At 37.4% G+C, this 12,254-nt stretch overlaps 1 protein-coding gene across 7 annotated transcripts in view; it reads right to left on the reverse strand.

Annotated features, from left to right (window-relative positions):
- Positions 1-12,254, reverse strand: part of UTRN (utrophin) — a 1,071,426-nt gene that overhangs the window by 797,694 nt on the left and 261,478 nt on the right. For all 7 annotated transcript variants that reach the window (XM_073627744.1, XM_073627752.1, XM_073627745.1 and 4 more), the window contains 4 exons: positions 10,175-10,356; positions 4,836-4,986; positions 2,707-2,826; positions 1,855-1,956 (listed from right to left, as the gene is read on the reverse strand). In XM_073627744.1, coding sequence (XP_073483845.1) covers positions 1,855-1,956; positions 2,707-2,826; positions 4,836-4,986; positions 10,175-10,356 — 555 coding nt within the window. The remainder of the gene's footprint in view (positions 1-1,854; positions 1,957-2,706; positions 2,827-4,835; positions 4,987-10,174; positions 10,357-12,254) is intronic.

Genomic DNA, 12,254 nt, shown 5'->3' on the forward strand with positions numbered 1-12,254 from the left:
CTGAATTCTACATTTTTTTCTCCCCCTCTTACACATACAAAACAGCATTTACTGGATTAGGAATGTAAAGCTTGGCCTAATATTGCAGCAAATTTCTGAATCCCTTAGATAGTAGCTAAATGGAATACAAATGTAAGCAGCAAATTGTATTAGCATTATTTAATTATAATAATATATAGAAAAAAAAAGAGATGGCTTTGAGTGGTGGAATGACACAAAAAAACATGACTGTAATCCATATAAGCAGGACACATGCTGTTACATCATAAAACTCCCTTCTTTAGATCATAACATACAGTACATTATATTCTACATACATTTTGGCTTACTGAGCTGAATAAGGCAAAAATCAGTGCCTACAGTAACTCAGGCATTAAAAAAAGTAACAAAGCTACACTTTTTTAGCTGCCTATAAAAAAAGAAAAAGAAAAGAAAGAAGAAAACGTAAATAGTGAAGTTTAGTCAAAACCTGTTTAACGCTAAACCTACTCTCTGCCACATTCTAAATCAAACCTATCTAGCTCGGTAAAAAAAAAAAAAAAAAAAAACGATAATGGCTGTGAAATGCCTGGGAAGTGATGTCACGTTACTATGGGGCCTCTCCTGCACACTCACACACTGAAGCCGTTGCTGAGAGCTCAACATGGAACTGGACCGGAGCAGCTGCAGAAAAGGTATGTACAGCGATTTTCTCTTTACAGGGCTAGATAGATTAGGCTTAGAATGTGGCAGAGAGTAGGTTTAGAGTTAGTTATTGACTAAACTTCCACTTTATTTTTTTATTGTTTTTATTCTTTTTTATTGGATTTCAAAAGGCATAGTTATACAAAACAAAGCCTATTGGGTATACCCAGGCTTAAACAAACACAATATGACCTAACAAAACAACCTAACTAAACTTCGACTTTAAAAGAGGAACTTCAGTCCCCTGTGTATTGGCAATAACCCCCCCCCCCCCCCCCCCCGGAGCTGTCATTATGGTGCATACCCAGGTGCGCTAAAGGGTTCTGCCCGGGGCCCTGGCAGAGCCTTTTGGCACATCTGTGCATGCGCAGGAGATTGTCTGCAAATGCACAAGGACAGCAAAGGATTAGGACTTCCATAACTTCCATATGTGCGCATGTGCAGGAGAACCTGCACTTACACAGATGTGTCGCCAAACCTGGAAGCCTGGCGGCACATCTATGTATTAGCAGGAGGTGGGGGCGATCACACAAACGTCATTCTCTCCTTGGCATGAAATTAGGAAGTGCTGCTTTGTAGCACAAATAAAGGTAAAAAAACCCTATACATTGATATCCAATTGTGAGAGAGGGAAGCGGTAGAAGGCAGGGCAACATAACATTTACGTAAGGATGATGGTCCGCTTTAATTTTGATTACTTAGAAAATAATAACTATAAGAATAAAGATTCTACAATCTTATGATAATAAATATAATTTATATGACTGTTCTCCATCATTTATTTCTTATGTAATGCTTCATAGTAAATAAGAAACATGTAAGGTTTTTCTCCAAATCACACCAGCTGAAGCAACAAACACTGACGGATAAAACATAATCCAACACTTTTAAACAATACTTGCGAGTGTTAGGCTGGCCATACATTATACAACTTTCTCATACAATTTTCCTTTAGATTTACCAAAACCATATAATAGGAGGTCAAACCTAAACACTTTAAATTTGGATGCAATCAGGCAGGCCCTTGCACTACATAGTCAACAGTAAATCTAAAATAAATTTAACAAGAAAATTGTATAATGTATGGCCAACTTTAGTTGATAGAAATGGATGTTATGTATTGAAATTGTCTTTTATCACTAGGGCTCAGAAGTCTGGGATGTTCCATACCTGTTCTTCTAGAAGCTTCTGCCAGAGGATAAGAACTTCCTGCAGCTTACTCCAGTGTTCCTCTGTCCAACGGCAAACCGCAGCCCATCTTTCTCCTAGTTTCTAAAGAGATTAGAAAAAGTATTTAGAAACTGAAGCAAGGTCTCTCCTTTGAAATATGAAATGTACGTTCTTGCTTGTTACAGTGTTTCGTACAGTCATGCTAATGATAGCGTTTCTACCTTTCACAACTGCTTCACACCTAAAGTAAACTATAGGCCCATTTTTTTTTTAATTGAATAGAGCAAGGGAGGGTTATAACCCCTGCCAGATTTTTCTCCGCCATCTGTGTCCCATTGCGGAAATTTCCCTTCACTTCCTATCCAATAGCTAAAACAGGAAGTGAGAGGAAATCCCTGAAAATTAAGGGAATTTCTTAAAGGACCCACATATCACCAGAACAGTGCCCCTATTGAAGGATGTCCCCTCTATTACTTTTCTGGGGACAACCTAAAATGTGGGGTTTTCTTTTCATTTTCAATGCTAATGGCAAACAGGACAAATAGAGAGGCTAAATCTCCTTAACAGGGACATAGACAGCAATGCAAACTGACAAACATTCTAATCCCTCTGTGATTTATCCACAAGAAAAAAAAATGTTTTGTTTTTAAGTATACTTTAAATGTATCATACATCAAAGTTATTCATAAAACCGGAGTAGAACAAAATTAAACAAAGTGCTACATGACTCATCCTATCATAAGCCCATACAGTGTGTATATAAGTATATGTTACAACTGTAACATGCAAACCCATTGTTAAAAAAATACTGTAGTTTCAGTAAGATACAACATTGTCCTACAAAAGACTGACCTGTAGCTGTGTTTCCAGTGCAACTGTAGCCCCCTCACCACTGTTCTCATCCACAATAACCACCATGTGGGTTAAAGAGTTAACTTTCACTTGCTCAGTTTCAAGATCATTCTGCAGTTTCTAGTAAGGAATAAAGAAAATATAAATAACCTAATATTTACAAAGTTGTGCAATTTTTGAAAAAAATGTCAAAATTACAATACAGACCTACTTAGTGTAATTTAACATTATCTGTATCTAAAATAAATAGGCCCTGTGAGAATAACACAGCCAATCCTGCTAGTATACCGCCATAAATCAAAATGGGATATTATTTTGTTATTCTGACAGCCCCAATTTTAAAACGGGGAACTAATTTTTTTTATAACACTAGAGTTTGTACCTTTTAATGGACTAGAGTTCCAATAACTATCCACGGCAAAGTGCATGTTAGCATCCACCAATATTCTAATAATCTAGGACCAAAGGCTGAATGACCAGTTAGTAGAGGGAAGAAGGAAGGGATGCTGTAGTGATAAAGCCCTTACATATGAAGATGAGAAAATGGATTCAGGCAGACTGAGACCCAACTCATATTGGGCTGATCTGGTAGGTGGGCACAGCAGAGGTGCAGAAAAGTGATGGTGGTGGGTAGTGTGCAGCTAACCTGCAACCTTGCTTGCAAAAAAAAACCTGTGTCAATCAGTAAAAGCTTAAACCTGAGTAAGGGAACCCGTAAGTGTCTTATATCACAGCTGTATATTAAATATCTATCTGACTGGAACCCACAGAAATATGATTGGTTGGGAGTTTTTTCCCCCCAAATGTAACACTGGACAGAAATGACCCGATGAAGAGACCAGGCAAGGTCAGAGACCCTTAAAGGTAAATTTATAAATTGTAATTTAAAAAAAACAGTACATTGGAGAGGGAGATTTTTTTTATAATAAATGGATAAAACTCAACTTGAGTTATATTCAATTACAAAACAAGGCACTGGATAGCAATTTCAGGTAGTCCCCAGATTACAAAGAAGACAGGTTCTGTAGGTTTGTTCTTAAGTTGAATGTGTTTGAAAGTTGGAACAAGTCCTTTTTTTAAGTGCAACGCTAGCCAACATTGTTTTTTAAGTTCTGGAGAGATAGCATATAGAAGGGTTAATACCCCTGTAATGTTTGTTTTGCTTTCATGTTCAGAAGATTTCACCTCACTTTCTGTCCCTGTGACAACTGGATTTTGAAAATGCTGGGTTGTCGTGAAAACAAGGATTGGTGATAAAGCTTCGGTGGAGACACCTTTTTTCACATGATGTCTCCCTTTCACATGTCTCCCTCCATTTGTAAGCATGTCAGATGTTTGTAACTCAGGGACTGCCTGTACCTGTCTCAGTACTCCTCTAAATAGTTTTTCTAAAGCTGTTGGGCTTAGATCAGCAAGATGCCCCAATGCCCCGTAATGAATGTAAATGTAGCTGTTCTTCTACATGCAGCTGTATGCCTTCCAACATTATAAAACAGAAAATAGGAATGACTTTATGTTCTGCATCAAAACCAGTTGACTATATCCTGTTGTGCAGAACCTTACTATACATAAACAATACAACTTCCATGTTTGCCAAGCTCTGCCCTTCAATGGGCCCTAAACTGCTAAAATCATGAAAAAAAAAAGTTTAGTTAAAATTGCCATTTTCAGTTGACAAGTGGGCTGGCAGCTTCTCTGCACCAAGTTTTAGGTATGGGAAAGAAAATGTATTGGTCAGAATCTTAATATATTATCTTCTGATTAGCTTCTGATTCTTTTACTGTCTATAAGACAAAAGGAAGAATGCAAGAAAGATCATACTAAGATCAGCAGCAAATGGCAGGACCGTACCATGGCTCCTAGGGGATGTTCCAAGAGTAGGGTCCCAGAATTTTGTAAGAAGCGGGCAGATAGTTGTATCTGGCAATATGTATGCAGAAAAAGGTTTGTATTTGAAAGACAATTCCAAGCAACAGTAGTACAAAGAACACTTATCAACTGACTTAGAAAACCTTTATTATTTTAGAAGATGAATGCCCATAAAAATATTTATTTTATAGGACGAACGCCCATAAAAATATGTTGAAAATATAAAACTAAGCAACACAAATGACACATTTTTTGCATACTTTGTGTTCTTCAATTTGCTTTTTAAAGGTCTCAAAATCATCCCCGTAAGACTTTGTATCCATCTTGCGAATTCGCTCTTCCGTGACAGTCAACCAGTCAGACAGCTGGTCCAGTTGTTTTCTTTGCAAATCCATCAGCACTTCATGCAGCCTTCCAAGAAGCAAAGTAAAAAACAAGTTAAACCAGGTAAAACAAGAATGTTTATAAGATAACATCTCAAAACCTAATTGCATGCTACAAGCAGGGTTTTCACCTAGTACCTGGCATGCCTGTACAACGTGCTTTAGTAGTAAATCTTCAGCGAACTATGAGAAAAACTAAAATGGACAATAATGCAGATAAGCATGAAGGTTAATTACCCGTTCAAGTTAGACATTTTCATGCAGTGTAACATGCAGTACTAAGGTCTACCATAACAACGGTACCAAATCAAAAGAGCAATAAAACAATATTGTTTATAACAAAGTATATATAGTAAGAAAACAAAACTTCTATTTGTCAACTCTATTGATGGTATACTGTTTATATATCACCACTACATATTGCAAAGCCACGTATTGTTTCCCCCACAGGTCTACAATGGCCCCAAAATCTAGTAGTAATGTTACCTTTGTGCAGGTAAATTCTGCCCTACTTACAGATCTGATAGTTAGGCAGAGTGCAGGCAAATATTTCCACCTGAGCACCAATAAAGGGAAGGGCATATGTATTGCTGCAAGGAAGAGTGGGGGAGAGTTATTGCTGACACTGCCCCTGAACATATTAGGTTGGTGTTGATGAAGGGGAAGGGGCAGTATATATTATCTTCACTGACACCCATAAAGGGTAGGGTGTATTTATTGCTGCCACTAAACAACGATAGGAGGTAGTTATTTCTGACACGTCCACTAAACACCTATGAAGGGGGGTATTTATAGATTGTGTGTGTGTTTGTAAATGTACCCCGATCAGCCATAACGATGACCACTGACAGATAATGTGAATAACACAGCAAGTAAACATGTTGTCCTTATAGCTGATGAGTTAAAAAAATATGCCTCTCAGTTTGTTGTGTATGGGCATGTGCTGACCAGTCAGGGTGCAAATGCTGATCCATGTCCACTGCCAAAAGCACCTACAATGGGCGCATGAGCCTTAGAACTGGACCATAGTGCAATGAAAGAAGGTGGCCTGGTCTGATGAATCATGTTTTATATTAGGGACTTGAGGCCTTGAATGAGGCCAAGGGACTTTAGGGGTGCTCAATAGACAAGATGAAAGATTACAAGCTAAAAAAATATATATACTTTATTAGTAGATCTTTAAAAAATCTTTAAAAAAGACAGACATGAAACAACACACTGTTATATGTTTACAGAACAAGTCTATTAAAGATGTGATACAGAGCGTAATACCACTTTCTCGACGTTTCACTTTCTAAAGCTTCTTCAGGAGATATAATGAATGTATTTTTTTTGTCCCTCTCTGCATACCTCGCTAGGGAGTCAGGGTTGGAGGGCATCACGCACTGTGCATAATCTTGATTTTCAAATTTACTTCTACAGACATTTCCAGTCTTTACAATACTGGTAAGGTGGATTGGGTGTTTTTTTTTTTTTTTTTAATACTATTTGTGTATGCATATTATTATTATTTTTCCAGTTTTTTTATTTTTCAAATGTATTGTTATTCCTTTTGCAATCCTGTTGATATATCATACTGTGATATCTATACCCTGCAATTGTTTATACTAAAATGTATTGAATCTGATGTATACTAAATGAGATTGAATTTGATATTTACTAAATGAAGTCAATATGGTTATTATGTATACCCTTAGACATGAGTATTTATTTTTTATTTTTCATTTTATAGTTGATCAGATGTCACATTATATCTCCTGAAGAAGCTTTAGAAAGCGAAACATGTCGAGAAAGTGTTATTAAGCTTTGTATCACATCTTTAATAGACTTGTTCTGTAAACATATATCAGTGTGTTGTTTCATGTCTGTCTTTTTTAAAGATTTTTTAAAGATTTACTAATAAAGCATTTACTTTTTTACCTTGTAATCTTTCATCTTGTCTATTGAGCACCCCTAAAGTCCCTTGGCCTCATTCAAGGCCTCAAGTCCCTCTTTTTTCAATTTGAATTTAATATTGGGATGTGGTGTTCCTGTTTGACTCCTCCCCTCTATCTCTATGACATGTTTTATATTACATCACGTAGATGGCCTGGTGTTTGTGCATTGTTTACGTGGGAAAGAGATTGTACCAGGATGCGCTATGGGAAGATGTCAAGCCAGTGTAGGCAGTGTGAAGCTTTGGGCAATGTTCTGCTGGGAAATCTTGGGTCCTGCCATTCATGTAAATGTTACTTGACACGAACCACCTACCTAAACATTGTTGCTGATCAAGCACACCCCTTCATGTAAACAGTATTCCTTGATGACAGTGGCTTCTTTCAACAGGATAATGCACCCTGCCACAATGTAAAAATGGTTCAAGAGTGGTTCAAGAGTAACACAAAAATACATTTGAGGTGTTGATTTGGCCTCAATTTCTCAGAATCTCAATCCAAAAGAGGATCTGTGGGATGTGCTGGAAAAAATTAAATCCGTGGAAATCCCACCTTGCAACTTACAGGACCTTAAGGATCTGCTACTGACAGCTTGGTGCCAGATACCACAGCATACCTTCAGAGGTCTAGTGGTGCCCATGAAGTTTTGGTGCCAAAAGGGGAACCTACTCATTTATAGGTTGGGGGTCATAAAGTTATAGCTGAATGAGGTAAAAACACTGTGCCACTTTTCTCAAATCACAGTGTGGCATATAATCAAGCACTATAGCCTTTACTTTTTATATTCTGACAGCTAATGCGATGTAATCAGATGTAAATCACCAGCTCTGTCTCCTTTCCATTTTAATCCCCAACTCTACAGCAGAAACTTTTATTGTGTTAGGAGCTATGGGGCCTGTTTTGTTCTTGGACACTACATTCTCAAAAAATGCAATGCCCACAGACAATTTAACATTTTGCTATCAAAAAAAGCATAGTATAATATGCACTGTAGTTTCAAGTTCAGGCCTCAACATTTATAATCACACATATACAAATGCTGGATCAGGGGAGCTGAAAGCAGGGATTAGTATATTCCTTACAGCCAGGGAGAGGTAAACATGTAACACAGGGCCTAGATATCATTGCAAGAATTTGCGGAAGAAGCACATGGGAAAAAAACATCTGTGCTCCTTAAATAAGCAACACCTCGGGTCACTATGTCCTTCAAGTTATTCATGTTATCTGGCTGATCATATTCACTAAGAAATCATGTCACTAGAATTGGGTGTATATGAGACAATATGTATGGGTGTACAGATATAACAACTCAGATGGCCACAGCATGTAATTTAGATCAGGCACTAAGAACCACAACTTCTTCAACCACATACTTTCACTATTCCCACCGTTTACCATTGTGCTTTCTATAAAACACGAAAGCTCCCCACTGGAACTGCCACAAGTCTTTTTAAAATCCCGATAGTTGAAATCTTGTAATGCACACCTGTAAAACCTAGCTTCTTACTGAGTAAAGGGGGCAAGCAGGATGGACTTGACTGCTTAACTGTTTCTGTCTGTTTATTAATAATAAAGTCAGAACCCAATACAGTTAAACACAGGAAGATCTTTACTAAAAAGGACAAGTTCACCCACAACAAATTATTCAGTTTAGTGTGAACTTCTGGGCATTAATTGCCCTCCAAATAGTGAAGAAGAAGAATATACATTATAATCAATTCTTCTAAAGTGGATGTAAACTCACCACTCACCCAGTATAAATTAATGGAACAGTACTAGTGTATATATACATGCAGGCCTCCTGTTTGTATCCCTACTTTGCAAATGTCACCCCCTTCAGCAGTAGGAGCCCTGCAAAACTCTGGAATCAGTGGGTGGGTCTCTTTGCCGAAGCTCGATGGGCAGAGTCAGGATGTCACAAGACTCCCCACCCACCTCTACACTCTCCTACTATCTTTTCCTGAGTTTTGAGTAACATCAAGTCAAAACTCAGGAAAGGTATCACATGACTTCAGCATGCCTAACCAAGTGTGGAGCAGCCAATCCTGGGAGAGCTGGAGAAGAAAGGAGGGGGGATGTGAAGCTGGAATCGTAACACTCTCTCTCTGCTCTGTGCTTGTTCATGAGATAAAGAAATCAGATGACAGTCACAGCAGTGGGGGATGTGGCAACACAAACTTATCTGTGTATAGTTTTTTATCCTACTACAAAAAAGACAAGAGGATTGCTCAGAGTTGGATTAACTCTGTGGCAAGACTGGGCACAGATGACTTGACATCCTCTACTGTACCAGGTAAAAGTCTTCATTAAAAAAAAAAATCAGGTTTACATCCACTTTAACTAAGGAATGTATAACATATAACTGATGACAATGCTATAAAACTACAGTTCCTATAATTTCTGCATATAGAGCAAGTCTGGAGGGGTAATAATATGTAGGATTTGTTATGAGTTTGTATATGGTATACTATGTAATGTACTGGAGAGAATACCATCGTTGACAATATTTGCTGGAACAGGTATTCCTACTGGGAAAATTTCCCAATCACTATAACAGAAAGAGGAAGTAAATACTGGCATAAAAGTGGCAGGCAACATAAAGGTAAGCATCCATATATGTTTACATTACAGTAATAAAGAGATTTGGTAATTAAACTCTAATTTTTGTTTCTGTGATATTAGAGTAACACATGGAAAACCATGTGAAAAAAATGTGTGTATATGTAAATTTATTCAGTCAAGTATATGATAGTGGCGACACATACATGAAGACGCATGCCCTTTTCCTCCTGGATTAACTGTAAGCTGTCCGTAAACCGGTTTAGAAGTTTTTAAATATTACAAAAATGTTTACTGCTTTAGCCACAAAAGCAGGCCTGTACACTAATATAAGAAGAGTTATGTGTGGATTTTAGCTTTCATGTAGGAAAACAGAACACTGTCCTTAGGATCTTCTGGGAATTCTTCCCAATTCCATGCATCAAACCTCCAGTGGGTTCCCAAACACTGCTACACATAAGAATCCAAAAAACAGAAGGGTTGGAGAACAGATCTTTCTGCTCTTTCTTTATTCAAATATTCACATCACAAAGAACAACTGTTTTTAGGCGTCACCGCCCGTTTTTTGAACTTGAAAAAGGGCAGTGATGCCCAAAACTATTGTTCTTTGTTCCTTGTGTTATGAATGTTTGAATACAGAAAAAACAAGATCTGTGTTTCATCCCCTCTGTTATTTGTATATTATCTACCAGGTAGTGACAAATTTTAAATATTTGAACTAACCGAGACTGCCTATCCATGCTTTCTAAGCGGAGAGCTTCCCAGCGTGAATTCAGGAGGGTCATTTGCTCTTGAATCTCATTTTCTTCTTCCACCGAAAGATCACCTTGGGCAATCAGCTGGTTTCCTGCTTGTAAAACATTGCCCACACTGCTCTGATGTGCTGTCAGTTCCATCATGAATGCCTGAAAAAGAAGAGGGGAAAATTAAACATTATACCTGTTGTGTTCATTAAAGAGTATATTTTTGCTATTAAAATCTAAACTTTTTTTTTTCATTTTGGATAGAGTAAGAGAGGGTTATAACCCTTGCCAGATTTGTTTGCCACCCAAGTCCTATTGGGGAGATTTCCTTTCACTTCCTGTATCACAGTCAAAACAGGAAATCCTTCCAAAGTTATAGAATCACTGGTTGTCACCAGGGTCACTAGAAATAGTGTACCCATTGGAAGATTTCCCCTCTATTACTGTTCTGGGGGCAACTAGAATTTGAGAACTTCATTTCACCTTCAGTGATAATGGTAAACAGGAAAAGCAGAAAGGAAAAAATTTCCTTACGGGGGCACAGGCAACAATTACAGGTGTTCTAATCCCTTTCCACTCCGTTCAAAAAAGAATAAGTTTTGCCTTAAGTAAACTGTATTCACTTCTATCGAAATAAACTAGAAAGATGACCTGGGAATTCCTGGTTTGTAAGGGACAGCCCGATAAATACTCCAATGAAATGTACCACATCCCTTGTATATATTCTCAGCAGAAAAAAGAAATCAGTGGGCCTTTTTAGGTACATAAATAATAACCACTCAAGATTTTTATTCAGTGCAAGGAAATTTGGATTTGTAAACAAAAAAAATAAAAAAACAAGTGCACTATTTAATCTATTCTAACCTATATAATCATAATAACAAGGAATACAAAGACGCATATCTAAGTTAGGCCTGTCTACACCTATACTGTAAAGATTATACAAATCCAAACAATATAGTTACAAGATGTGGACCCCTGCTGGGCCAATAAACATCTCAACGCATTTCATGGATAAGCCAAATCTATTATACAGTCAAGTACAAAAAAATGTATTGGTTTTATTATTTGTGTGTTTATAGTGGATATAGGTTCGCTTGGCTGTGAACAATATACAACTTGGTTTATCAAGTACGTTTACTTGACTTAGTATCAACATCTTGCAGTTTACTGTACAGTCTGTACAAAACAGCTAAAAAAAAGAGGGAGACAGTTGCGGAACAAGGAGCCTAAGATGCTTCAGTGCAAGGAGCATGCCGATAAGAGGACAGAGCAGAGTAATTAGGAGATGAGCGCAATAATCTTCTGCTTCTTCGTCCACTGTCCTACCATAGGATGGTCCTGGGTAGGAAGCCAATAAGTGAAAGTAAAGCTGCTGCAGAGAAAGACCAGGTCCCTTTTTCTGCTAGACAAAGCTTTGCTGTGTGGCAGAGCTGTATAATTCTCAGAACAAAATATACAGTAATACAATTTCTTTGGCATATTATTTAGCTTTCATGTATGTTTTTCATTTGTTTTTTACTCATGCAGCCACCACATCTAAACGACTGTAAGGTGCAATAGATTACATTTTCATTTTTGGGTTTAGTTATTCCTTAATATCATTCAGCAGGGTGTGGGTAAATTCTATATTACATTTAGAGTTATTACATATAAAAAAACTTACATATGGCAAAGTATTGATATTTTGAACATTATTTCTATTCAGAATCCCTAACAAGCAAGATGTTATAAAACTCAGTTGGCAATTACCCAATATAATTTTTTCTTCCATATGATCAATTATTTTACTGACTGAATGAGCCAGCGTTTCTTTACTATTTTACCTCAAAGGAACCCTTGCAATAATTTTCAGGTCTCAGGGAACCCCTGGTAAGATAAGTTCATTGGTGGTTATTGGGAAACTGCCCCTTACGTTAGTGCTTAGCCAAGTCTTTCTCTATTAAGTGCAATGCTGATAGTAAAGGCTTCTTCCAAAATCTTCCTTATGTTTATGAAATGCAAACTGATTTTTGGATCTGCAATGCAGTTCTCATATTGTTTATAAGTGAAAACAAATG

This window comes from Aquarana catesbeiana, linkage group LG04 (genome assembly GCF_042186555.1).
Source record: "Aquarana catesbeiana isolate 2022-GZ linkage group LG04, ASM4218655v1, whole genome shotgun sequence".
In the NCBI taxonomy this organism is placed as follows: domain Eukaryota; kingdom Metazoa; phylum Chordata; class Amphibia; order Anura; family Ranidae; genus Aquarana; species Aquarana catesbeiana.